This window comes from Dermacentor silvarum, chromosome 3 (genome assembly GCF_013339745.2).
Source record: "Dermacentor silvarum isolate Dsil-2018 chromosome 3, BIME_Dsil_1.4, whole genome shotgun sequence".
Classification (NCBI taxonomy): domain Eukaryota; kingdom Metazoa; phylum Arthropoda; class Arachnida; order Ixodida; family Ixodidae; genus Dermacentor; species Dermacentor silvarum.
Window position 1 is genome coordinate 111531640 of NC_051156.1, and position 27839 is coordinate 111559478.

The 27839-nt window shown below is 41.9% G+C and overlaps 1 protein-coding gene across 1 annotated transcript; it reads left to right on the plus strand.

The window, feature by feature from the left end:
- Positions 1–4524: 4524 nt before the first annotated feature.
- LOC125943944 (uncharacterized) lies at positions 4525–27039 on the plus strand. The gene is made up of 4 exons (XM_049663530.1): positions 4525–4891; positions 21803–21876; positions 23290–23379; positions 25720–27039. Exons 1-4 carry the CDS (start codon positions 4825–4827, stop codon positions 25957–25959), a joined length of 471 nt encoding a protein of 156 aa, XP_049519487.1. The 5' UTR covers positions 4525–4824; the 3' UTR covers positions 25960–27039.
- The last annotated feature ends 800 nt before the right edge of the window (positions 27040–27839 follow it).

The window sequence follows — 27839 nt, forward strand, 5'->3', positions numbered from 1 at the left end:
GAATGGAATTTCAATATATTTAATAGCAATTCCCTTGCCCTGTGTAAACGGAGTTCACAGAAGCGCTTCTGCGCGAAACAGAATGTTCCCGCGCTAGGCAGCCTACATGGCTACAAAGTAGAAGTAGGCCAGATGTGGTGCCATACATGCACCAAATTACCGACAGCCTGAAGAAGCTCGAGAGTACGCACAATGTGCAGGTGGCCTGTTTTTCTGCCCCGCGTAAGCTCGCTGTCTTAAAAACCTAAAAAAAAAGTTTGTTGCGCGAGGAAGCATGAGGTCTCGGATAGAAACAAGGGTAATGCGCATTTGCCTGCGCGCAGTGTCCATTCTAGATGTGCGCTCCAATCCTTCGAGAGACAAGATTCTAGGCAGAAGCGCCGATCCCACTGTGGAAGAGCTGTTGCAAGGCTTGTATATAGTATCAAGAGGCCGCGCATGCGTGAGCGACACTTTTATTTGACTGGATGAAAGCGAGGAACTGTTCTTGCACCGCCTGTGGCTTTCTTTTGCCACCATGCGATACCTAAGCGCGCATGTGCTAGTATGTGCTTACATTGATGAGCACGACGAAAACAAACTTAGTCGACAGTCTGCGCTAGTCCGCGTCTCTTGACCTTTTGTCCTCGTCTGCGTGGCGCATTTATTCTTCCTAAGTACGAAAAGTTAGAGTTGATAAGTTACGAGAACGATAAATACGCTAAGTGCAGACAGACCTCAGGGTCAATGCCCGACTGGTATGAGTGGAGGTTTCAGTCCTTCTTAGCAGAAGTTAGCTAAATGAAGTTACTTTTTATTTAGCTTTTGATCTCAAAGCACTAGATGGAGAGGGCGGTTGATCGTACTTGGAGAGCTAAGCCTAGTGAGAGAAAGGTCTGGGCTTCCATTTCGTCTGGGATAGTGAGGGATGAAAGGAAGAGGGTGAGCCACGTAGCTTAATCTGAACTTTTCTAGCAGGAACGCACCGAAATCTACAGAAAAAAGAAGCAAATCCTACTCGCTGGCGTGTCTGCGAACTGTGTGCAATATTATCATCGTCCTCTTACCCCCCTCAGATAACTTTCATGTTCGAGCATGCATTGAGCAAAAATACGCAATTCACTCTACACTCTCAGATAACCAAATGCACTGATCTGGCATACATGTATGAACACATGGTACGTGTGGGCCAATGGGGCATAAAACAATATGTGTAATACACCACATAAACTTCAATCAAGTCAAGACGCATGTCTGCGCTAACTGCATATAAACAAATGCTGTAAGTTAATAAAAATCGCAGTCTTGCGTAGATTTTTAAGGAGTGACCGGAAAATTCTTGAATTACTGCAGATACACATAAAGTGAGAAAATGTCAATTTATTTTCCTCTATTTCATTTGGAATGTTCGCCTGCTTCTATGTCATCAGATATTAAGCATGTCAGTGCATCTCTGAGTCTTTTCACTAAGTTTACATCTGTAGGAATATTCGCCATTCATGTTCACCGACAGTGGTTGCTCAGGAAATGCTAGCGCATAGCCTGCGAGTGTGTTCGGTTGGTTGACTGGTCTTGCACGCACGCCGCAATATGGGCTGTTATCTGATATCGCTGCCATGGCAGGAATTGTTCATTAGGTCCATGTAGTGTACTTAGTCGATGTCGGGATGCTTGGTGCACACGAAGACACAACAATGGTAGCTTTCATGGAGGCATATCTTATCAGACAGCCAAGTGAATAGGAGGCGCACTTCCGTCGTCCCAAATATTTCTAGCTATCTACACCTAGCCCGGAGATACCGCGTGAGTGTGGAAAGCCGGAACCGAATCCTATAGGCTTCTTATCGACACGTGAGAGGCCGTCACTTAAGTACATAGAGGTTTACGAAACCCATAACCCCTTCACAAACTCTGTTATGTGTCAACGCCAACAAATAGACAGCGGTTATCTTACATTGTAAAGCGAAAACAGAAGATCTCGAAGCAAGCAGTGCAGCAAATTTCCTGTTATTTGCTGCTTATCACTCTGAGGCAACCATAACATTTCAGCACCGTAACTATCTATCAAATTATCTTTCCGGCTATCGCACATCCGGAAATGTCATCCATAAGCACTACCCTTTGTTGTTTTTTATATAATACAGTAAGAGCGAGCCTGCACCTGATAGCGAAATGGGAGTTTGTTTACCTTCCCAATTGTATTACTCCCCTCCGTACTGCTTTGGGATGTTACACCATATGAATGAATCAAATAATTATTAATGAATAATTGAATAATGAAATAATAAGTAATTAAATAAATGCAATATGTTTGTTAAAGGTATATCGTACCAAACATTGCGGCGAACTTCCGACGTGCGGTAAAATTCGTCGCATAATTATATTGAATGTAAGCATTGCTCACAGCAAATACATTTTGATCAGGTTACCAATGACATCCCACTAGCATGAAAATGGCGCAGATTACACTCTACAGTCACCCACATTGTGCAAGATGGCATATTTTCTCAATACTGTAATTAGAGTGACAACTACGACGATCATTAGTGTGTCGAACACGATACTGGATTTAGCTTGTTGTTTCATAAAGTTCTGTAGGTAATATTTACATAATTGTTTGTTATCTTTATACTTCCTGCATTTTGATGCAGGTGCGGCTTTCATCGAAAACAGGTACTCCTATATAGGAGAAATCACAAACATAGATATTGTAGGCATCGTAGACAGTGGAGTGAACAAATGCCTCCTAAACAAAAGAAAACATTTACTAACGTTTCATCGGGGACATAGCTTTGAACATTTTTTCTAACCATTAGCATTACATTAGGAAATTATGAGGGCAAACATTTTCAATTGTTCGTGTCGCAGCGGTATAGTCAGGAATATAATAAAATATCCTAAACATAAAAATGAGAGCCCTTTTTCTACAGCGTTTTGGGTAAGAACATAAGATGACCAAGAGGGAGGCATCGTTAAATGAATAGAATAACCACTAGCATGGCGATTTCTAGCGCTATTTGGCCCTTGCACCACAATACAGTTCGCATCATTATCAAGTATGCAGGGTGTTTCAGCGAGCACTTTCAAAATTTGTAAAGGTTGCCTGTGGCAGATAGCACAATTCTTGTTCATGAGCTGGTCTACTCAACGAGGCGGACATTACTTGCACAAAAAATTAAAATGTATATTCAACTAAATAATCAAAATCCACTCATTAGGTTTTTAACAATTAGTTTGCGGCCCATATTGCAATTTACAAATTCTAGCCGTGGAGTTCGCAACGCGGATCCACTTGGAACGAATTCGTAGGATGACACCAGTTTTGAGATTTTAATTCCCGAACATTGCGGAGAAATGCATTGGCATTCAAGTTACTTTTGTGCTTCAATGCACAAAACGATGTTTTGATAAGAAAGTAACTGAAACGCAAATGTACTTCTACGCAAAGTTCATGAATTAATATCTCGAAAGTGGTGTAATCCCGGGAATTCCTTCCAAGTGGATCCGCCTTGCAAACTTCACGGATAGAATTTGTAAATATCAATAAGGGCCATAAGGTAATTTGTTAAAATCTTTATTCGTTAATTTTTGTGAATTAGTCGATTATGCATTTCAATGTGCAAGTATTGTCTGCCTCTTCGAGTAGACCAGCTCGTGAACTAGAATTTTGCTATCTGCCACAGACAACCTTTAAAAATATTTGAAAGTGTTCGCTGAAACACGCTGTATAGCAGAAACAACGATTTAGAGGCACTGTCACTCACACTGTAATTTTTTTGCAGCGTAGCTGAACGATATGTTGATATTCACAGCACTTTAGTATTATGTGGTGCTTACAGCTTTTGAACCTACCTGCATTTTGTCTACTCTTCACCCGAAATTTGTTGCAATTATTTGCCTTCGTTTGCAAAAGTTCGCGGGTAATATCAATCGCTACCTGCTCATGCTATAAAATCATAAGATTCGATCCCTATTTATAACAGATGAAACTGTATTTTTTCTACCATGCATTCACGTCTGTCGTCGGCTTTGACACTTGTGTATATTTCAAAGCGGAACATGCAGGTCTTTTCCACTTTTCCAACATATTTGCAATATAATTTTTGTGTGTTCCTACGGAGAACACGCAAAAGTTTCATGTCTACAAGGTACTTGAAATGGTCGAGCCTCAGGATTTTTGTAAATAAAAAGTTTTCACACACACGCAAGGTACCTGGTTTTCTGTTATGCTATGTACCAAACTCTTATTAGAATAAAAAAAAACCTAAATTGCCAAAACGTTTTCTATACGTTCTCGTTGTGTAAACCTTTATACATTCTTACCGAAAACCCGGCGTACGACATTGTGCACACGCATGATTATCTTCCACATTTGTCACTCCTATGTGGAAGTTTATAGAACTCTAACCTGGCTGTTTGATTATCTTCCACAAAGTCGCGTGCTCTGATCCAATAAACACGAGATACCCGTTTCGCGTCGCTGGGGTGAAGCGCTACCGTTCGTCTACAAATGCTGTGCACACCGCTCGCGATGTTGAATTTGATTGCGCGCAATGTGACAGCCTTACTCCGAAAATTGCTCACAAGTAACGTCTTTGCACCTTGTTCATGCTCATATATTCACCTTGGTGACCGTTGCTAGGAAAACGCTTATGACAAGCTATCTCGATAGCCATCTAGCGATTCCTTTGGACAGAAAATGACAGACGGCTGACGACGAATGACGCACAGACATGACAAGCTGACAAGCAAGGCGAACTGGGTCACGATATAGCATGTTGGCCGGCACTCGGAGCGTTTTCCTCTCATTTTCTCTCGACTCGCATCGAGCGGCAGGCGTCAGAAATGAAGTCCTCCCTGGTAGTGGCCATCCTCGTTGGAAGCTTGGTGACTTTTGCAATCGCCGATTCAGGTACGACTTTTCAAATATTTCGTTCGTGGATGCAACACCGTCCATGCGAAAGTCAGCGACTCATTCTCTATTGTAGAAACAAGAATTTATATCAGAAGAAACCAAAACGGTAGTTTTGCACGCGTCTGCCCAAACTGTCACTTGCTGGCTGTGGTATGTGTAAGTTCGGATTTCAAGCTCTGAGGACGTAACACAGGTCGTTTTCTCATTCTAAAGCCTACCTCCAGGCACAACATGGTGGTATGTATTCCTTCAGATGCACAACTTAAATAAACATCTACAAATAGTGGCATCTAAAGCGAAAGAAATGGTCGGTATATGTTCGCTTCCTGATTTGAAGCTTGCGCATATTACGTTCTGTTGACTTTTATATTTCATGGTTACAAAAATGTAGTTGAAGGCAAGGTACTTCTGCATTGCCGCTGTCACATGGAATGAAAGTCTATATTCTAAGATGCGCTTTTACTATCAGCCTTCTCCTCCTTATATTTTAAGGCGGCTCATGTTCAGTTGCCTGGTTACTCCCTTAAAAGAAAGGAACCAGGAGTGAAAGGTTTTGACGTGGCGCTGTACCTAAGTGAGCACTACTAGTGCTAAGCTACAATTTCACTCAGACATATGAGTGACCCACAACAGTCAAGTGGTGACTCATGCTGCCTTGATCCAGCGATTCACTAGCATCTCTGTGTGATTTTTATAATTGCAATGTCTGTTACATTTAAGTGTCCCTTTTTTATAAAACCTTCCTTGATTAATCGAGCAGTAATTGTCTTCTGATGCGTCAATTATGTGCCAAACTGCTATCTGACAGAGCGAATGCTATCCCCGTCATCGAATTTGCAAACCGGCTCGCTACAAATTCCCGTCAGGTCTTTTGTGTTGAATGAAGTTTAAATCATTCGCAAAAGAGCTTAGTTTACCAACATGATTACGTTACGGGCCCAGAAAATGGACCTTAAAATTATGGGGTTTTACGTACCAAAACCACGTTCTGATTATAAGGCACGCCGTAGTGGGGGACTCCAGAAATTTGGACCACCTGGGGTTCTTTAACGTGCACCTAAATAAAAGTACACTGGTGTTTTCGCATTTCGTCCCCATCGAAATGCGGCCGCCGTGCCCGGGATTCGATTCCGCGACCTTGTGCTCAGCAGCCCAACACCATAGCCACTGAGCAACCACGGTGGGTCAGAATATGGACTTTAGACCTTATAACATTATCATATTTTTTTAGCTATCGTCAACAATCGTTTTTATACTTATTTTTATGAATGGAAACAATGGAAATGTAGTTTCAAAAACAAGGAAACGTATACATGTATTTCTTGGACCGAGAGGCTAAAGTGGTTGTTAGCGGCCGGTGCTACACAGTATACTAAAATATGCACAGGTCAGCTAAGAGGGTAAAAACAAATAAACAACATAAATTATATATATATATATATATATATATATATATACATTTACGCCCATAATACATAAACTTTAACATATACTAGACATATATTTTTAACATGAAATCATCACAAACTCAAACTATTTCTCCCAACTTATACGCACGCTCACAGGTCTTAGACATGCAGGAAAAATGACTTGCATGCTGGGCCGAAATTAGGGGCACTTTTTATCTTAATGGGGATCAGGTCCTAAATTTGAGTTTCATTCATTCCTATTACTCTTTCGCCATAAATGTTAAGACATTTGGGTAGGGTAAAGTGTCCGTTTGAAGCATGTCGCGTATTGCGTAAAGGAAAGGCAAAATAGATCAACAGGAATAGGCTAGTTTCTATTTATATTATCGATCGAAACATCAATCTTGTAGTCGCGCAACATCTCAACTGAAAGAAGGCGTTGTGATTAAAATATGTTACACACAGGTTGATCATGGCTTATGACTCTCAATATTCGCTTTTACAGTCACTCTAGAAGTTTTAAATAACAGTGTATGTCACACCCAATGAATCTAGGCAGTAACTTATGTGAAAATGACATAACTAAAAGTGTAGTGTGCAAAGTATAGCTTGTGGAAAAACAAAGCTGGCAGATCCCGCGCCCTGTGAGAATCGATGTTATGCGAAGCAGTGTGCGGGGATCCTACCAAGTTAACGAAACGACCTTGAGAGCACCAAGACTTAGGCAGCTGTTTTATGACCTACATGACATGCATGTCATGACATTCATGTCATGCCCTATCATTTATGTTCGTCATATACTCATGCCATACTATGCCAATTTTGGTACATACCAAGTTAACCAAACGACCATGCGAGCACCAAGATGTAGATGGCTTGTCAGACAGCCAGACAGACACATACACACCCGCACACACGCACACGCGCACACACACACACACACACATACACAGACACACACAGACAGACAGACAGACAGACAGACAGACAGACAGACAGACAGACAGACAGACAGACAGACAGACAGACAGACAGACAGACAGACAGACAGACAGGTAGGTAGATAGATAGATAGATAGATAGATAGATAGATAGATGCTCTCAAAGTGACAAATGTTCGCCAAGAAATGGTTTGCATTTAAAAGCCGGCTTACCAAGTTATCGAAGCAACCACGAGAGCACCAAGATGTAGGCGGCTGTTTCATGACTTACATCATACACGCATTTCATGGCATTCATGTCATTCCATATCATTTATGTTCGTCATACACTCTTGTCATACTGTGCCAATTTTGGTACAGACCAAGTTAACGAAACAACGATGAGATCATCAAGACATTGGCGGCTGTTTCATGACCCAGATGACACACATGTCACTATAGTCATGTCATGACCTATCATTTGTGTTCGTCATACACTCTTGTCATAGTATGCCAATTATGTACATACCAAGTTAGCGAAACGACCATGAGAGCACCAAGACGTAGGCTGCTAGATAGATAGATAGGTAGATATATAGATAGAGAGACATACAAACAGACAGGAATACAGACAGACAGACAGGTAGGTAGATAGATAGATAGATAGATTGATAGATACTCTCAAAGTGGCAAATGTTCGACAAGAAATGTTTCGCATTTAATATTGGTGAGCTTTTATTAGAGTATTGAAGCCAAAGGCTGCCTTTGCACATACTCGTGCACTCTATACTTCCTTATGCCAGCCTAACATCTCATCAAAAATGGCTCTTAAGTATTTGAATGAAGGGACTTGTAGAATAAGAATATTTTTAACGATAGGTTACGAACTGCCGTATCAATGTTTGCTACGAGAGTGAAATACAACATATTTGTTTTTGCAGAATTTATAGTCAACTGATTCTTGGAAACCACACCGAAATGTTCGACAGATCGGTGATCACGTCGTTTTGAGAGCTGCAGTGGGGTGTCCTATAAATATTAAAGCAGTGTCGTCCACAAACATCAATGCATATGACCTCTGCAAGGCTTGTGGGGCATCACTTATAAAAAGAGATAGCAATACAAGGCCTAAATCTGAGCCCTGTGGTACCCGGTCGTTAATATTACTGTAGGATGTGTTATTGTGACCAATGAGTACCGTTTGCTTACGTGCCGATAGAGAATTGCAAAAGAAATACAGTCAGTTATCTGTGGTGCCATAATAATGCATTTCTTCTAGTAATAGGGAATAACTAACCTCATCAAATGTTTCCTAACGTCTAAAAATACTACTGTGAATATGTTGTTTTCATGAACAGCGGAATTATTATATTGCGAAAGCGTCGGAAAAGCAGCGGGGTTGGACCTGTTGGAAACAAAACCATGCTGCTGCGGACATAGTACGTTACGATTAGGCAGGAAGTCCTTTATTTGCGATGAAATTAATTATTCCAATGTGGTCTTGGTGCAACTCAGGACACATATCAGTATGTAGCTGCCTGGGAAGTTCCGGTCACCAGATTTGTATATTAAGATTACTTTTTCAAGTCATAAGCATGTTTGGATAAGTTCTAGAAGAAAATGCATGGTTAAAATATATGGCATAACGGACTACACAGAACATTAATGTTTCACTTTGAAATCCTCGAAGGTATTGCGTTATGGCTAGCCACCTTGTTCCCTGTAATTTGTTAATAACCTGTCTGATATCATGCTCGGTTACATCGCATAGATGAAAATTATCGACAACAGTAAAGGGTGCGTTTATATTAGGTACATGATCCGGGAACTTGCTCGCCAGGGTGAGAGCAATATTAGTACAGTAATTGTTAAAGTTGTTAGCCGCTTCACATGTTGAATTATCGGGTATAATGCGTTCTTTGTCACTTATGCCAGTAACACCTTTAACAATCTGCCATATCTTCTTAGTGTTGCCTTCATTTCTTTGAATTAGGTTGATATAGTAGAACTTTTTTTTATTTTGTCGTCATTGCTACTGATTTATTTCGCTATGACGTAAAATTTTGACGGTAAGGTTCATTGCTCCTGTTGCCTTTTCAATTTATCGCACTAAAAATCGTTCAGCTTCAAGAGTTCGAGTTTATTTGTATTCATCTATGGGCACTGGCATGCTCATAATTTTGGCGCGAATAGCTGAGTGTTGACCACTCGATGGCGTCCACAATGCATTGAACGATGTTTTCACACCCGACATGCACGTCACCGTCATTAAGGGCTTCAAAATTGGTAGCCTGAAGTAATCATTGCACGCGTTCACAGTCCACACGTCTTGGTCGTTTGGTGGCAGCTGTACCAGAAGAGCAAATGTATTTTTGCGGTAAAAATAAAAAATGTTGGATTGTGGTCTGCAATAGCAACATTTTATTCACCCTCCGATATTCAAGTCAGCATTGCACAACACGTGATTAATAATCGACACCCACTGGTTTGTTGTTCGTGTATGGTGATAAAATAACGCTTTTCATATGGAGTGGTTGTAGTAAAAACCATATATCGTAACAAGTATCTCCAGACAAGTCTATGTTAACATCGCTGCAAATAATAGCAGGTGCTTTAGGTGCCACAATGGGAATCGTAGTATTTTCCATAACAATAATAAAGTCAGTTATACTGAAAATTGGCGGGTGGTACACAACACAGACCATAGCACAATTTTGAAGAAAGATAAAAAGAGTTTGAACACATGAGCTGCAACATGAGCTATTGCTAAGGTGAACGAAGCCAAAAAATGTTTGATGAGTAGCGCCACGCATACTACTTGTGTACCACTAGTTCCAGGTTGTGGTAGCACTACATATCCAGGTATATGAACTGATTCACGCACTTTAATCCAAGTTTCAGTAATAGCTATATTATTACAACTTAATGGATGTTGAGACAAGTACACAACTAGATGATAAAAATTCTTCTTAATGCTGGGAATATTACAATGTGATACTGAGAAATGACCCTGTTGAAGCCATATGTTTTGAACCTCAGTAAAAGAATGTGGCATTGAGTATAAGGAAACAAAAAAAAAAACGGGTAAAGGAACAATAAACAACTTTGGCGATATCTTCAACACACGTGACGTGAATCACACGTGACTCATCCGCGTTTCTTATCAAAATCTTGCCACTAGTTCTCTAAGTGTACTTCCACTTTTTTTCCTCATTGCCTTCAAAGCAGCGGTCAGCAACTCCTTAATTGCCGGGCACAGGCAGGCCGGGGATACAACACCCTGAAAACCTAAGACTGTCGACTTGAGTCTTTGCTTCTTAGCACACTTCAGAAAATTATCTTTAACAGTACGAAAAAAACAAAACTGAGCGGTGATGTTAGGCGTTAGCACGTTCTTTGATGGGATTCGGTGCACGACATCCAAATCTGATTGGTTGACGTCAGCTTCAAGGCATGTCGCAGTCTATGTCATTGTGGAAACGAGGTTCTTTCCTTCCATCACAAGAATTCCCGTGATTTCTAAATTATTCTGCCTACTAGATTGTTGTAGAGCAGTAAGTTACTTTTTTATTTCCCTGATATCTTTAGGAGGCGGCTGTTTACATTTTAAACCTCGTGATTTTTAGCTCGCAACGCGGCAAGTCCTTTTTTTACTTCGCCAAGTACTGCGTGAATGACAGGTACATTGAGCATGTAAACTAAACGAAAAACTTGATCTAACAAAAATTCTCCATACACAACATAACGAAAAGTGTCAGATGACAGTGAAACTTGACATCCTCATAAAAATTCTGCATGCAGTGGTTAGGTTATATAACAGTCTTCACAGCTATCACCTTGTATGTGGAAGTTTAAATAAACACCTCTAGGAACATAGAGAAGGCACAAATATAAATCCCTCTAGCAGAAAATTGGCTCTGGTTTAGCTCTGGTTAAACCTAGTCGAGTAGCGAAACCTACAGACTCTCGGCTGCGCTTAGGCTTCCCTTGTAGTTAGACATGTGGTTATAAAATTAGTGGTTTCCCACTAGACAAAGAAAGGACAGACGTTCTGGTCAACCAACGGGTAAAACTGTATTTTTCACGCCAATTAATACGCTTCTATGATCCGTAAAGTAATGGGCTTTAATGGCCAACCGTTCGGCGCGCTCCTCTCGAGTCTCTTCAGTGCGCTGTCTCTTCACTTGATTTGTACGGCGATCCCTGGCCTCCTTCAGGCTGGCCGACTTCTCACCGTCCACACTGCGGCCTCAACTATGGCTGCGGCGACGCGACCTCTCCCTTTCAATACTCCCGGTTATCACAGCTGCGGAGCGCGGGGTGTGCGTTCATACAGAGGGCGCCGCGAGCAAGCCAGCTATGGCAGTTGCCAGGCAATGGCGGACGCGCGCCTGTAGGAGCGGTGGCCACGCGGCGACCGCGACGAGCCGAGTTGCTAGAGAATCGAGGGCCGTGGTGTGACGTCACAGTGTGGCCACGGCTCAAAGTGCGGCGACGGCTTAGAGGCGAAAACCTGGCGTAATGTAGCTATTGCTGCGAAAATGTTTATGTGACCTAAGTTGCTTGGGAGCGTTCTTCCAGAATGAAAGGAAATACGAGAGAGCAGCGGTGCCAACCTAATATTTGGTCCTCTGTGCCCGTGCTCAAGGTTTAGTCGCACTTGCCTTGAGCTGATCTACAATGGACGCAAATTGTTCATGTCGTCATAGAATGTTAATGTGTACTAAAACGCCTAGAGAGCCGCCGTAAGCTGCAGGCTTGCACACTTTTGCAAGCAAGCTAACAAACTAATACTGACACTGTCGAATTCAGCATCGAAAAAAAAAAGAAAACGGGACAATATCATCAAAATCTTGCGCAGACAACTTAATTATACGTTTAAATATCTTATAATGCCCATTTACAGAGACAGTACTTATAGATAGGTGGAGATGTTTATGTGGGTCAGTACCCTGGCATTTCACTATCAGCAGGATAAGGCATCAATCTCAAGGAAATTGTGAACTTATTAGGGACGCCTTGGAGTAGGCGAGAAACTGAGAATGATGTTTGTTCATCCTTCATGTTAATTTCAGATAAGGTGTTATAATAATCGTGAAGGCACATTTGATTCTAAATGAGTTCGACTATTTTACAACGTCGAATTGTTCTAATTGTTCGGGAATATGGCTTCACACAGGGTGAACTGTTTCGGCATTACTGGGAACTCGACAAACAGTATCCTTGCTCTGAGCTGCAATCTCCAGTAATAATTTTCTGGCTTAAGGTTATGTCGCCAATTACTGCGTTTGTTTACTGTAGGTAGTTGTCCGACACAGAATACTGAACAGCTGTCAAGCCGCTCTCCGCCTGTGACCATATCCCTGTAACAAGAAATTATGGCCACCATAGCATAAAAAGGGCGCTGAAGCCCACATGCGGCCCGCTGCTTACCTTTTCTGCCTTTTTTATTCCGCACGCATTCTTTCCTTTGCATTCTTAGCGTGACATGTGCACACGTTGCAAATACGCGCAACAATTTCTACAATTTGCAATAAATTGAACCATTCAAGATTATTAAAGATTAGATAACGGACGAACTTTCTCTTTTGCAAGATTAAGCTTATATGGTACTAGTGACTCCAGGCACAATTGAAAACTGTATTTGCCCTAAATTTCTGGAAGTTTTCGGATCTTGGGAGTGGTGCTTTTTTTGCGCACAATAACGTGGCTTTTTTTTTCTTTTTTAGGCGGCATATGTCTCAGTGATGTATAAATTTTATTTGGTCCTTGCTTCCTCTTATTAGGGAATTCTTTATTTTTTTCTTCTTTATCTCACCATGTACATTTTCATTAAAAGCCTTACTTTTCAGGAGTAGTACATTTGCCTTCTGTTTCTTTATTTTTCGTTTTCCTTTATTTTGCTGCGTTTAATTATCAATCTAACTGTGGCCCTAGCAGCAAGTACCTTGCGAGACGCTTGGCCATGGTAACATCTGCAGCTGTAATTTCTCGCCTTCTCTCTAGTTCTCTCAGTAAAAATCCATGCATGATTTTTCAGTTTTGTATTTTTGGCTCTACTGATCTTTACACAGCAAAGACACTGCGTAATGACATATGTGCATGGCGGACACGCCGACGGTTCGCCCGCTGTGTCCCGTAGCTGCGCTTCAACGTTTTTCCTTTTTATTTTTTTGTCGTTCGGTCTATCTAGCAAAATTTTTCTCCCCAGAACATTCTTGTTTCTTTTTCTTAGGAATATATATTAACAGCTGCCAATTCGCCGGTTTTTCCTGGTGAATATTTACCCACGCCAAAATTGTCAGTTCATTGTTTCCTGCGTTTATCTGGTTAACTTGTTTCCGTCACTCTGAAACTGCCGTATAACTGGAGGTCCTGCTACCAGTAAACGCGCAGAAACATATAGCTGCAGTAGCGCAATCTCGACAAAATGTTCGCAGGACGATGAAGATGACGTAATTCACAGGCGGCGCACACGAAGCCGAGCGACTAAGCAGGCGTTTTGACAAGGCTCCTTCTGTTGGTGCTGAACAACACAAGTCCTCTTGGGAACTAAAATTCGGCAGCCTATAGAGTTTCTGATAATATTAGCTAGAGGCAGAACTGCCGCTGCGTCGCTGTTCTATGCATAGGAACATTGGGATCTGATGGCTTCGGATTGGCATCGTTCTCACAGAACCAGGGCACCTTGAAGGCGTGCTGGGGTTTTATCGTTCATTCTGTGACAATGACTCACTTTCTAATGACACAACCCGTGAAGAGTTGTTTTTGTGTGTTTTGTATTTCACATAAGTATTTCTTAATCAATCATGATTAGTTGTGTTAGGATGTACAATTATATGCAACGTAAAAAGTGCCAGGGGCTGCTAAATTCGTAGGACAGACGGAAGGGTCAGCGCTCGGTGTGCGAAAGGTTCTCGTTTGTTTTTGTCTTCCTTTACTGGGTTATGCAGTACAGGTAATAAACTTCATGGACAATTTGGGTGATTGCAAAGTTGAATGAAAATGTTATCCTAAGAAACCTTTATTTGTGCAGTCATGACCATGTTTTAGGCCAATGCAAGTTCGAGACACAACGCGCACACACAAATCCCGGCAATCCCTTAGTGTCACCGCGCCCTTTAGGAAGCACATAGACGATGACACCAGATTCTAATCTAGGTAATGTTGTAAGAAACTGTATGCTACAGCCCAATACTTGCCTTGTTCGCTCACTGTTAAAATTTCAAAGGCGTATTAGACAAGCACTCTAGTCCCGGCCAAACGCCATACTGCTAGTCCAACTATTCTTACAGTAAGAATACGTGCAGTGGAGGTAGGAAGACAAATTGAATGAGGTCAATTCATAACATTAAAAATAAATTTGTTGTTTTGCGCAGCAAGACCATGATCTGATTACGAGGCACGCCGTAGTGGAGAAAGTCCGGACTCATTTTGACTACATGGAGTTACCGTGCACTTAAACTTAAGCAAGCCATCTTTTTCGCATTTCGCGTCCATGGAAAGGCAGCCTCCGCGGCCGGCTTCTAGTCTGCGACCTCACGCACAGCAGCGAAACACCATAGCCACGGCGCTACCGCGGTGGGTTGTTCTTAACAATATTTGGACAGAGAGCTCGGACGCAAATGATGCAGGAGAGACGCAACTAAAAAATTCAATATTTCTTGGGTGGCAGGTCGACACGTTTAATTTCTATAGTGGGTTTGCTGGTAATTACACTTAAGCCCCTGTATTCCCGTAATGCCTATTTCCCTATGAAAATAAAATAGGGAAATAGGCATGAATTTTCTAAACCGCGAACGCTGTGCCATAGTCACAGCACATGCGTTTTTCATTGTTATGGACCCAGGTAGTGCATACGTTGCCTCCAACAATACCAATATGTGGTAGATAAAGGCGAAGTTAATATAACCAATATATTTTTATAAATCGAATTACTCGTGGCTGTATGGACAAGATACGTCATTACTCTCCGTAAAATATGTCTCCATGTAGATGAAAAATGCTCATTTTCACAAACTAGGAAGACATTTAGGCCCACAATCACTGCAGTCATTATAAATAAACCTAGAACTGCCTAACTGCGCAATTGTTTTCCAAAACTAAAACGGCTTTAGCAGAAAATGATTAGGTTATACTCTACGTCTACTGAGTTTCGTGTTACCGTCGATTATGCCCAGAGTGCATGAAGTTCTGGAAAGTAGGAAATAGGAATTTATTTATAGTGAGAAAAACCAATTATTATTTTGCTATTTGTCGAGTTCTGTCTGCAATCTATGGAGTCTTTTTTTAATATTATGTTGCATTGTTAGGTATCACTTCAATTTATGCGGGAAGAGATGTCTAGTTCCCCTATCCTCCTAATTTCCGCCTGAAACCAGAAGTGCTGGAGCAGCACAAAGCGAAATGTAGAAAAAGTGAAGAAGTTACACAATTCAGCAAGGCCCCTAAATTGATGTCGACGCTTCATTCCTTGATTTTAAACATTGGTGCTCGAGCCAACTGCACTATTTGTGGTTCAGGCGTAACTGGACGAGACCATGAACGAGCAATGTGGTTAAAGAAGACAGATAAGAAGGAAACTGTTAACGCGGCTGCCACAGAAAAGGGAAAAGAGGGAGCCAAACGGCATCCGAAAAAAACCCTTCCTGCAACATATAGCACTTTTTGTCAAGGCTCGATATTCCCTTTCCGGTGCAGGATGTTTCAAAACCAATGTGATTAGCCGCATGCCATTTCTACCACACGGATCGGAACCTATGTTTCGTGTCAGCCGCTGAGACTTGAAGAGATTCGTCGATATTTTTGTTATCATGAACACATATTGGCTGCGCTCTGATGAATGCTATTTTATTTGACTTGTCAGGTTTACAGAGCACCTCTGACTTTTTTGAGGATACATCTACTTCCTCATAAGACATGTTATTGTAGTGTAGGTGTGGAAGTTTTCGCTCAGAAACGTTTTCCTACTACTGTGTTAGACATACTGCGCTAATCAGCTGTGGACTAAGCAGCTATTACCCTGCGTAACATCAGTTTCTTACACCTCGGAAACGTAAAACAGGAACACATTATCATAATACATATAGGCGAAGCAACAATCCTTCAGCTCAGTGACGCGTGCTGTGCAGCTACTCCACAACTAAACTGCATTGCTTGCAAAAATAAAGTTGCAGTATGAACTCGCTCTCCTAATTTACAAAATAATTTTAAGGGGTCACATTAGAGTCGCGTCTGAAATAAGAAATCCTTTATTTCGCGATTAAGAAATAAATGTGAAATTTATTGTTTATAGAAGCAAGCGTTTTTTTTTTGTTAGCGCAAACAAGTGAAGTCTGCAGAAAAGTGTTAGCCAGCTTCATGTCCTCCGTGACGTACTGCGTCGTGTCTGCGTGCCTCGAAGTGCAAATGCACACCAAACTTCCGCCGTACATGTAGCGTATCCGGAGAGCATGCCTCCACGCAAGCAGCTTTACCAAAAGTACTGCCGTAATCATCGTAATGTTTCGCATTTTTTTGCGCTCTTTAAACCACAATCTTTTAATTTTGAACCTGCGTTTAGAGGAAGCGCAGGTAATATAGACCGTCATCACCATCTGTCGGCATGGCCTGCACCAGGGCTGCTTAAACGTGATGGGAAGAATGCCGGGCTCAGCCGGATGTTTCTCACTGGTTCACCAGTTCTCGCAGCACCTGCGAAAGATGGCCACGAGCTATATGGGTGCTACAGATTCTAGTCTATAGGTGCAACTACTTTGGTAGTGTGATTTATGACCTGTGCATCTGATGCGCCGCTGAAATTTAGCTTGCACGATATCCCTGATAGCCCCAGCTGCCAGATGATGGGTAAACTTTCGCGGATTCATAGGCAGAAAGAGAGATCAGGGACGGAGCAGTGAACAGCGACACGCAATGAAAACTGTACACGTATAAACATGGTGATTGTGAACATTCGGTGATTGGCCTAACTGGGTTATTTAGATCATTCTCAAAGTGTACGGCATTGAAGGTGCTTTTTGCATTCATTGACTTGAGGCTGCGGCATTGAAAACGGCGATATAGTGAAAATTGGCATTTCTCTGAAGAAGTGGAATGTTTAAACAACGAGATGGAGGTTGTATTATTAGTGGTCCCTTTCTAAAGTGATATAAAAATCATTAAATCTTTCAATCTTCGCTACTTTTTTCGCGTATCGTCAATGACAAATAAGTATTGTAAGCACAAAAATTCTGAGCCAGCTTCATCCCTTCGAGCTGATTGGCGACATTGCTGAGATTAGCTCTCTTATGATCATGGTGTAAATGAGGATGTGTTTCGTATCCTGTGATAAATATTATCATGATTATTGTTTTCCCATGCCGTCTATGAACCACGAAACCTGATGAGTGCATTAGCAAGCACATGAAGTGCCAAACTGGCTGCCAAACACAATGCCGAATGACGCCACTGCACAGGATGTTTTGTTCTATCTGCACCCCAGTTGGAACTCTGTAGCAGCCCTCATTATCGCTAGTATCCTGGCTGCAGCTTCATTCAATGGACTATCCATGAAGCGGCCGCGCTCGACGTGGATGTGAGTGTTGCAGGTAGAACGCTATCGCTGTAATGTACTTAAGTTAGAGGGGAGAATACCGAGTTTTTCAATGCCATTAGCAGCCTCATAAAACCTTACTCAATTTCCGGAGGCTGCCTATCTATCCAGCTATCTTTCTATTTAACCGTTTTCCCGCATACCTGACTCACTGGGTAGCTCGCGGTCGAGTGGGTAGCGCATCAGGCTGCTGTGCTCAGTCACCAAGGTCCGAAACAAATTTTTGGACCATCTCGGGTCACTGAGTATGTGGCAATGTGTACATACGTGCAGCTCTTCAGCGAACCTCTTTCGAGCAGACATGAGTCAATCTAGATGCGGGATTTGTTACGTGTACCGTTGTTCGAAGAAACCATTTGATGCCCACTCAGAGTACTGAGTATCTGCCACTCGGTCCGCGCTGCTCTCAAATGAACCTCCTTGACGCCAACTTGGCTCACTGGTTATGGGCCAGTAAGTGTGCGCCGCTCTTCAATGAGCATCTTGGACGCCAACTTAGGTAATTTCGTATGCGCCACTGGGAATGCGGCACTCTACAATGACATAAAAAGGGAATCCCTTATATTTCTCAGATTCTAGGCGTAATCGGTCCCATGTAACAAGGGTTTCTCAAGGACAGCAGCCCGACGCAATATCAGGCTGCTCCGCAATTGCACTGGATGTGTGCCGCTTTTCAATTAACGCATTTAGTGCCAAAGCTTGAGCGAGCTTCGCCATGAACGCACTGGGTATGTTCCGCCCTTCAGGGACCCTCTCGCCAACTTGGGTTCCTTTGTCTGTGCGACTGAGTGTGCGGCAAGCGGGGCAGTGCCACTAGATGGCGTAGCGCGTCCAGAAAGATGCAAGAGATTCAATTCATGCCATAGATTTCGGAGGCCACGCGGCAGCTTCGCGGCGGCGGCACTAGATGGCACCAAGCGTTCTTAGAGAGCGCACAACCGGAATCCCGCTGCAGTACACACGACGGTGGAAATGCGTGGTGTCTCTATATTGATTCAATGCTAACGCATTACTATCGACCATCATCATGAGATGATTTCTGCCACTTTTTTTCAAATTTCAATAAAATACGAATATTAATTATCGAATATCTATTAGTGAACCGCAGACGCATATACGTATTTACAGCAGGAATACTTATTTCGGCATAATTAGTCATCATACCAGTACTCCTAATCCAAAAAAATAGAACTCCTTTCTAAGAAGTCTTGAACACAAGATTATTTGTCATATTTGTCCGGCAGCGATTCTTAAAACCCTTCTAGAATATTGTGTTTTTACTTTTCTCGTTTGTTTACAAAGTGTTTATCTGAATCTTGCTTACCGCGTGATTAGAAGCTCGCAAGGGTTGTACGCATTCACAATGGTGAATCGAGCAGTGCCGTTGAGAACTACAGACCGATGTCTTTAACAAATCTCACCTGCAAGTTAATGAGACATGTAATTTATACTTTGATCATGTCCCATTTAGTTATGCACAATATTCTAAGCTCTAGTCAGCATGGTTTTCGACAAGGTTTTTCATGTTCTACACAGTTGAATTCTTTCATGATCTGGCATCGGCAATAGACAAAATCAAAATAATTAGACTGCATATTTAACAATGGACAACACTGGACAACAGTTTCATTGCTTGGATTGCCAAATATCTTCGCGCCAGACAGTAATCTGTTGTGGTTACTGGTTCTTCTTCTGTACATGTACCAGTAACGTCAGGTGTTACTCAGGGATCAGTTGTGGGTCCCCTTTTATTTGTACTCACGTCGTTATTTAGAATTTTTTCGGACGATTTTGTCATTTATAGCATCAGAGAAAATTAAAGTGACATTGCATCATTACATAGTGATTTAGACATAGTTCGAACATGGTGCAAAGCAGGGAAAATGGTCAAAAATGTGTTCACGTAACCTTTACAAGGAAACGCGCATTTCAGTCATCTGATTCTACCTTGAATAATATGCATTAAAAAAGGTTGATGAATACAAAAAAGAGAGAGAAAAAGTCATAAGGGACAGGCAGGGAGGTTAACCAGGCGGAGCCCGGTAGGCGACCCTGCAATATTTAGGAATGTTAATGAGGTACGACCCAAGATGGAACAGGCCCATTACGCACGTTAAGGATGAGGCAATAGCTTCATTAGGATTCCTGCGCCGTAATTTCGGTCAATTACCAGATAAATTAAAAGAACAACAGTATTTCACTTATGTTCATAGTCTTCTTGATTACGGTTGTAACTGTTGGGATCCGTACACAGCTGAACCCACGGAACAGCTTGAAAGGGTGCATAACAGGTCAGCTAGGTTTGTTCTTAATAATTCTAGTAGGAAATTAGGTATGACAAAAAGTAAAATTAAATTATCGTGGCAAGCATTGAACTACCGAAGAAAAAATCTCAGGTTGAAATTTTTTCATGCTGTTTGTTATTCTAAAACGGGGATTGAGGGAGAAAGATATATTCAGTCGCCTACTTCGGTTTTGATGAGTTCCGTCCATGCACTGAAAGTCCGTGAGTTTCCTTTTAGGGGTGACGACTTTCGGTAGACCTTTTTTTGTTCGAACTATAAGTGAATAGAATGCTCTTTCGCCTGCCATTGTTAATATTGAAAACAATGATGCGTTTTATCGCGCCTTGTGTATGTGATCACTTGTTTCTTCCTTCGGAATGTAACCCTCCTGCTGTTATGCCCGCTTGGGCGATGCAGGACTGTTAATAAATAAATCATTACAAACTGCAAGAAGAGCCTCTGAACCTTTTTAGAGTCGGGTTGCAAAAAGTTTTCAAAGAAATAAGGGCTGCTTTATAGAAAATTAGTGTAATATCGTTGATAAAAATAAAATGCAGAAACTGTGTCAAAAGAAAGGAAAAGCAGCGGAAGGACTTGTGTGTCGTAAACACATCTAAAGGGCCAGTTAGAAGAAAAAAACATATCTGGTCGTAGCGCAAAAGAATAAAATGCTACATTAATAGACTGCAAAAAGCATTAAATGAGAGACTATAAACAATAATCAAAGGTTGTCACGCAGGGTTCTGCCGCGGACTCGAAAACAAAACTAGCATTATCTGTTTGGTTTTAACGTTCCGTCGAGAACGTTTGTCGCTGTTTCAGTTCTTATAATTGGCGTTATTTGTATAGCAGATTAAGAACATCAAGAATACTTTGTGTGTCGGTTGTTGCGAAACATTTGTTTAGTTTTGTTATTCTAAATACCCAATGGTTGTTTTTGTTAAACGAATACGAATAGTCACTCTGTAATATTCGATTCATATTCGAAACTTTAATTATTCACCTGCTCCTAATGTAAGGCCTTTTATACCGGGTATTTTTTTAATTATGTGTTTGAAAAAAATGGAATGCGGCTTATAGTGCCTATCTACTCATAGAGCTAGATTACTTGATAGGGAGTACGTTACAGACGCTAAGGAGTAATTAGCCATTCTTGCAGGCATGGTGACCTCAGGTTTGGCAACGCCACCCAAGTGACACGCTCTAACCAATGTAATAATATTCTCGTACTCCTTGAAAGCTGGACATCCAAGGGATGCATTAAGGTTTGCAAATGGCAGCACCAAAAAACCGACCTTGGTAGTACTGCTTTGCGTTCTTCAAGCATTCAATGGGCTCCGTTGTGGCGCAAGTCCTGCCTCAAGCCGTGTGCTATTTGGTCAATTGCTGTTGTATGCGCAAATTTGGCATTATATGCTAGATAATTAACATTGACTCGCGTAGTCAGGCTTTCTCAGCGTAAAAAAACTGATAATAAGAGAATAAAACAAAATGTTCATGCATCTTGAACTTCTTTTTCTTCAGAAAATATTTTCTGTAATAATTTGTATTTCCTTGGCCCTCTGCAATAATACACCGCTTGCAACAGAAATATGATCGACTTCACTTGTGACATGGGTTATTGCGGCCTTGAAATAATGTTGATTAAATATTTTCTTAATGTAAAGAGCAGTTTCTCAAGTACTCCTCTTGTTCATTTTTAGAGCAATCGAATAATTCAACACAACAGCAGCCTGAACAAACAGGCAATTGTGAGAGAGCCGCCCCTTTACCTCCGGTAAGTACGTGACTCCAAGTATACTTGGTAGTTTCATGATGCCTCTGACAATTACATTGCCATTTATATGGAGGTCTAGTCCAATATTGTGTCCTCAGCTTTGAAGAGTCGTTATGCATCGACAGGGTTATTCACTCGTTTATATGTTGCGAACTAAACGTCGAAAGCACAGCGCATGCGAAGCTACCGGTAATCGGCGCATGCATTTTGTCCCCACCACAGATCGGTTTGAAGATGAGGCCCGCGCGGGCGCGCACTTCGCCCACGTCGCAGATCGCTTTCAGGATACGCGCCCGCGCGGCCACGCTGTGAGCAGCAGCCACCGAAGCATAACGCACCACCTGTTCCCTCTTCCTATCCGTCGCCTCGCACCCGTGCCTAGCGCGCGAAAGAGCGCGCGCTACCGGCCAGCATTCCTCCCTCGCGTGCGCTACATTGAGCCGCGATTGCCGACTCACACTCGTGCACACAGCGTAGGGCGCGCGGCGACGATTTCATCGCCGTTGGACTTTACACGGAATCTCACGGCGACGGTGAAGGAGACGACGACGGCGACGCCGACGGCAGAATTGCACTTGGAGTGTCGATATATTTGCTATCGCAATAAAGAAAGCCGCAACTGGACTGATATGAATATTGATCTTCAGAGCTAGTACTTAAGACAGCACATAAAGCTACACGAGACAGAACGATGCACTCTCGCTTGTACAGAAATGCTTTGCGAAGGTGCCCCGGTAAAAGCTAGACCACAACTTTCCACGCAAGAACTGTGCACCTCATACACTGCGACAACACCGCGCCTATTCCTAATGCTTAGTCCACTTGGCTTATACGTGCCATGGCGAGGTTAAATTTGCTAGTCTCCTGTTATTTAGAAAAAAAATCAATAAAACACTGAATAAGAAAGGCATATCGTGCACATAACACCGACTATACTATGTATCTGCATAAAAGGTTCATATGTAAATTGAAGACAATGTATTTATAACTCCAGCTTTTAAATCAAAACCTTCAGCTGGTCCCGCAAATTTTGTGCAGTAAACGTTATGCCGAAATCGGTTGATCACTTACTTTTGGATCCAATTTATTTCAAATTTTTAAACAAGTGAACGGCGTAGACTTAATTGATTTCTTTTCTAAGATGTCCTGCACCTTTGAGGCACTTCATTCTGTTTTCATGTGCATAACATTTTTATTAGGAGACGTCCACCACCTATTTCTTCAAATATAATAAGCTATTCAATAATTCAACAGGCGAATCAACGCTAGCAAAGTCAGTTGTTTATTTACCACTCTGTATATTATTGGAGGATAGTTTACAGTCCTATTTTGTGATGTATAGACTTGCATGTTTGCTTTGTGTGCGGGCAGGGGAGTATAGTAAATTTTTTTCTTTCTTGTCATCTTGGTCAGTGGGCGAAATCGTACCGGGGAAGGTGTTGGTACGTGTGCAAAGGATGGCCCATTCGCTTTCAATTGGAACCTGAAGGTATCTCTTGCGGGGTAAGTTTGTTTTTCATGAAGTGTTTGAAAGCGATTTTTGTGATTATATTAAGTAATACAAGTACCTATGCAAACTTCCACTTCGCGCCTATAGGATGAGAAGCTGTCAGTCGATGAGCGTTTGACGTTAAATTATGCATTGAAACAAATTGCCTCGTGTGTACGAGACATCCACTGCGAGTAAACAACAAAATATAAAATTTAGAATAAATGCTAGATAAATTTTCTTACTCCAGTTTTGATGTCTTAATGGGTCGGTGAAACGATTGTTGTAGTACCTACGCAAATAGAACAGAGTGCTGTTAACGATTACCCAACGAGCTCATACCTCACGGAATGCGCTCTCACACAAGAAGTTAATGTCATTGCGCTATGAGTAGTTGAACTGCTAAAAGATCCAAAAGCTGAAAACTACAAGCTACGATACTGCTAGCTACAAAACCTGGAAGTAGTTAAACGTTACCCTCCTCTAAGCAGCGGTGTTCCTTAACTCGTATTCATTGTCGCCGTAACTATGTCCCACGGGCATAACGTCATCGAGTGACGCTAGTGTTGCATCCTTCGTGTTGATTTGAACATAGTGCACTCCCTGGTCTTTTACGATGTAGTTTGTTTTGCTAATGATGTGGTGGGGATCTCAGAATCTATTATACGTACCGCACTCGCGTTTTATATAACGTACACTCATTGCACATTGCTCGAAGCACAAATGTGAGAAAACGAATTTGGCGGACCTGGTTTTTCACACTTCTTGAGAGCTGCATGCGACACGTACAACACATGACTAATATGTTGACTGCGTGTTTGACGTGAGAAATATAAGAGGTGTTTCTACGAAGACTTCAAATAATAGTAAAACACAGCTCTTCTGAAATATAAGGCCGGTTCCTATGGAGACATGCCGTCAGTGGTGGCGACCACAGGGTCTTGGACGATACGTGATAATTAGTGGGTAATTCACAAAAATGTATAATTAACCGTTAAGCTTTGAGCTTCAGCGTGCTCATTGTAATTGGGAAACTGAAGCGAGCTCTCTGTACAAGTCATGTCAACTTTTGGATCTCTAAAAATGCGATCACCCGCGGAACTGTGTCAGGACGAACTTTTGCTGTCAGAGCGCACGAAACCGAAATTGGGAGGCGGCAGCGAGCGCAAGCCGCGTCCCTATAGTCGAAGTTCTGTTCACATCACCCAGCAGCGGTCAGCCGGCACGCCGCGGCACCATGCTTCTCGCTGTCGCAGCGCGCTCGCTGACCGCTAGTGGGAGACGTAAGCAGAATGTCGTGTCGAGAGGCGTGACGTCTTGCTCGCCGCAGCCTCCCAGTTTCGGTTTCATGCTCTCTGATAGCCAAAATTCTGCTCGCCACAGTTCCACGGGTAACGGCATTTTTCCAGATCCAAACGTTGCCATGACTTGTACGGTGAGCACACTTCAGTTTCCCAGTTACAATGAGCCTGCTGAAACGCAAAGCTCAAAGGGTAATTATTGAATTTTTGTTAATTAGTGACTAAATACCACGTATCTCCCAACAACATGTGGTCGCCACCACTCACGGCATGTCTACGAAGGAAGCGTCGTTATATTTCAGAAGGGCTAAATCTTTAAATATAACATACATTCTTGGTAGAATCACCTTGTCCTTACTTGCCCAGCTGAAGAGATGGTTCATAAATTTTCGTAAGTAGAGGTGAATTCCTCTCTTCGGTAAGGCCAGTGGGTTTTACAGTGGTGCGTTGAAGCATATATAGCCGCAATGCGGCCTGCTCTATCAAGTCATTTCCCTGGATTGCAATTTGCGCAAGTTGGTAACGAGCACTTAGTCGGTAGTCAACGCATGTATGGCGTTCATTTGCTTGTCCTTGTCGCTACTGGTTCTGTTGAAGATGTAACTAAGCTTCTACGGTGTCATTTCAAGGCACACGCCTATCGGAAATATCATGCTGGATCAAAGACTTAACCCTGTATTCTCAAACGATTCCCCACTCGAAGCTCTTCCTCCACCCTACCGAGTTGAGCTCAGTGCGTCGGATCCACTCGACTGAAGAAGGCGCTACGATTCCCAAGAATCGCCGTGGGGCGTCAATGAAGTGTAGGGACCACTTTTATCTGTGGACGGTGCCGTTATGCCCTCTCTTGATTCGAAGTGAATCATTGAGTGTAGAAACGTTCAACAATACTAGTACTAGTTCTGGCGAACCGCTAGGTTATGTTTTTAACTTTGTAGTTGAGCGTTGTGCCGAAAATGTTCTGTCATAGCATCCTTGTCTATACATTTCAATAATAACGCTCCAAGAGGTTCCTATTGCCCTTAACAGTCTCTATGTTCTTTTCGCTGGCAGCTCGTCACCGTGAACAACACCAAAAGAGTCTGCAAACGTGGCATCTGCGTAAAAGCAGAATCTCCTAGCGGCCAATCGGAGCAAAAGCGACTCATTCCGACCCAAGTACCCGCCCCTAAGGAAGAGTCTGGAATGGGAAAACTGGTGGCAACATCCGATAAGCAGGCTTCCACCAACGCTACTTCGACAAAAGAGAAGTCAACCAGTGTATTAGGTGGCCTCCTATCGAAGAAGCATTAGCTGCTAAATAATTCACAAAACAGCACAGCCTTCTAATTGCGTGCTGACTGTATCGAGGTGGAAGGTGACTCTTAAAATGTATGTGTACAAAAAAAAAGCTCACATTGCCTAACTACAACCTTTGAGAATCAGTCGCCTGTCATTGTTCACAGAAATTTCTTGGGACAAAATATTCTGGAATCAATAACTGACTTACAAGTCGGTGATTTTTATTTGTTAAAAGGCTCAGTGCTCTCTGAACTCCAAAGCTTCGATGCGGTCTACGGGAGAAAAGAGGTTACTGAAGGCAGTCGGCCAAGTCTTTTTCTTAATTCCCAAGTCCATACGACGACTTTAGTTTAGTTATACTATGGAATTAGTCATTTTTATACTTAAGAGCACTTTGAAAATACGAACCATCACATTTTGGAATAAAAGCTCTAGAAACTGAGTTCACCAGAGAGGCTATAAGTATGTTCCAATTCCTACTTGATAGATTTGAATGTTTTTCAGGAGTGCTATCACCCGCTTTCAATTCTTTCGACATTGAACAGGTCACGAAGAAAATCTCTAATGAGTATAAAAGCAGACTTCCCGCTCAGAATTATTTTATTAAGGACCGTGTGCAAATGTCCAATAGCTGAGGAGGACAACTTGTTATGACCTAGAACCATATCATTAGAGTGCATGATAATCAAGAAATGCTATATAAAATATGGGTCCATGTGTGCTGAATTTATCACACGTTTACTAGGGACTTATGATGCAATATAACATGTGCTTCCCTATAACAAAACACAATATTTTTGTTTGTGGTCGTTGTACATTGATGACGTGGAATTGAAGATGGTGATGATGGTTATCGTTGTCGCCACGGTGGATCGGACGGACACACCGATAAACAGAAGCAGAACATGCAGGTTTGATATTTTGAAGCAGGTTTGCTCATTAGGCGGCTTACACAACTTTGTCTTGCCAGAAAGTAAATGTTTTGTAGCAGATTGCCTCATTATATACTAAACACGACAATAAATTTTGTAATGTTCTTAATTCGTCGTGGCCGGTGAAAACTTAAGACGCGATAATGTGTTGTAGAAAACATTCTCTTGTTGTCGAAAACATTCTCTAAACTTTCCAGTATCATAATTATTAAATTCAGTTTGGTACAAAAGAGAAACATTATTAGGTACGTAGAGAATACATATGAGGTGTAGTGTTTGCCGCAGTTGTAATTGATGAACGAGTGGCGTTCATAGTTTTGACGATTTTTTCTTGCATTTCATTGTTACGAAATAGTCAAGCTAACTTTTTTTCCAGAATAATTGTGAACGAATGTTTTCATTATATAAATGACCAAGACACGCTATTACTTACACATCAGTACAATACATGTGCACAGAGTCATCTTGTCATTTCGAGTGTGTGGCTGTGTTTTCTTCTTTTACTATTTTGAGCAAGTCATACTAGTAAGTTCTGCCAACATGATTCATGTGACGAACTCGTTCAAGCGCTGTGTGAACAATTGTGCACGCCACGACAGCACAACAAAACAAAAAGCACCAATGAAATAAAGACATTATGAACATGTGGTGCACACCTTCAAACACTTGCGTTTGGATCTGAGCAACAAGTTCTAATAAAACTTTTAGAGTGTTTAGAAAAACAGAGTTGAACGGTGGACGGCTAGGTTTTTACTCTCTGTGTGAGTGTGTCATGTAGCGGGTTCACCTCTTTTATTCTTTTTCACGTTGTTCTACTCCAGGCATATTTGTAGGTGGTAACATAGACGCTTTACATGTGTCATATACAAGAAATAGTTGATGTTTTTTATGTCTAACGTTCCTGTATCGATAGCTCTCCCTTGGAGTACACATTCTGTACACTTGAGAAAGCTACCTGAA

Coding starts and splice junctions, on each gene's coding strand:
- LOC125943944 (XM_049663530.1), top strand. CDS start 4,825: ATGAAGTCCTCCCTGGTAGTGGCCATCCTCGTTGGAAGCTTGGTGACT. Junction 4,892..21,802: donor TTTTGCAATCGCCGATTCAG/GTACGACTTTTC, acceptor GTTCATTTTTAG/AGCAATCGAATAATTCAACA. Junction 23,380..25,719: donor CTGAAGGTATCTCTTGCGGG/GTAAGTTTGTTT, acceptor TTTCGCTGGCAG/CTCGTCACCGTGAACAACAC.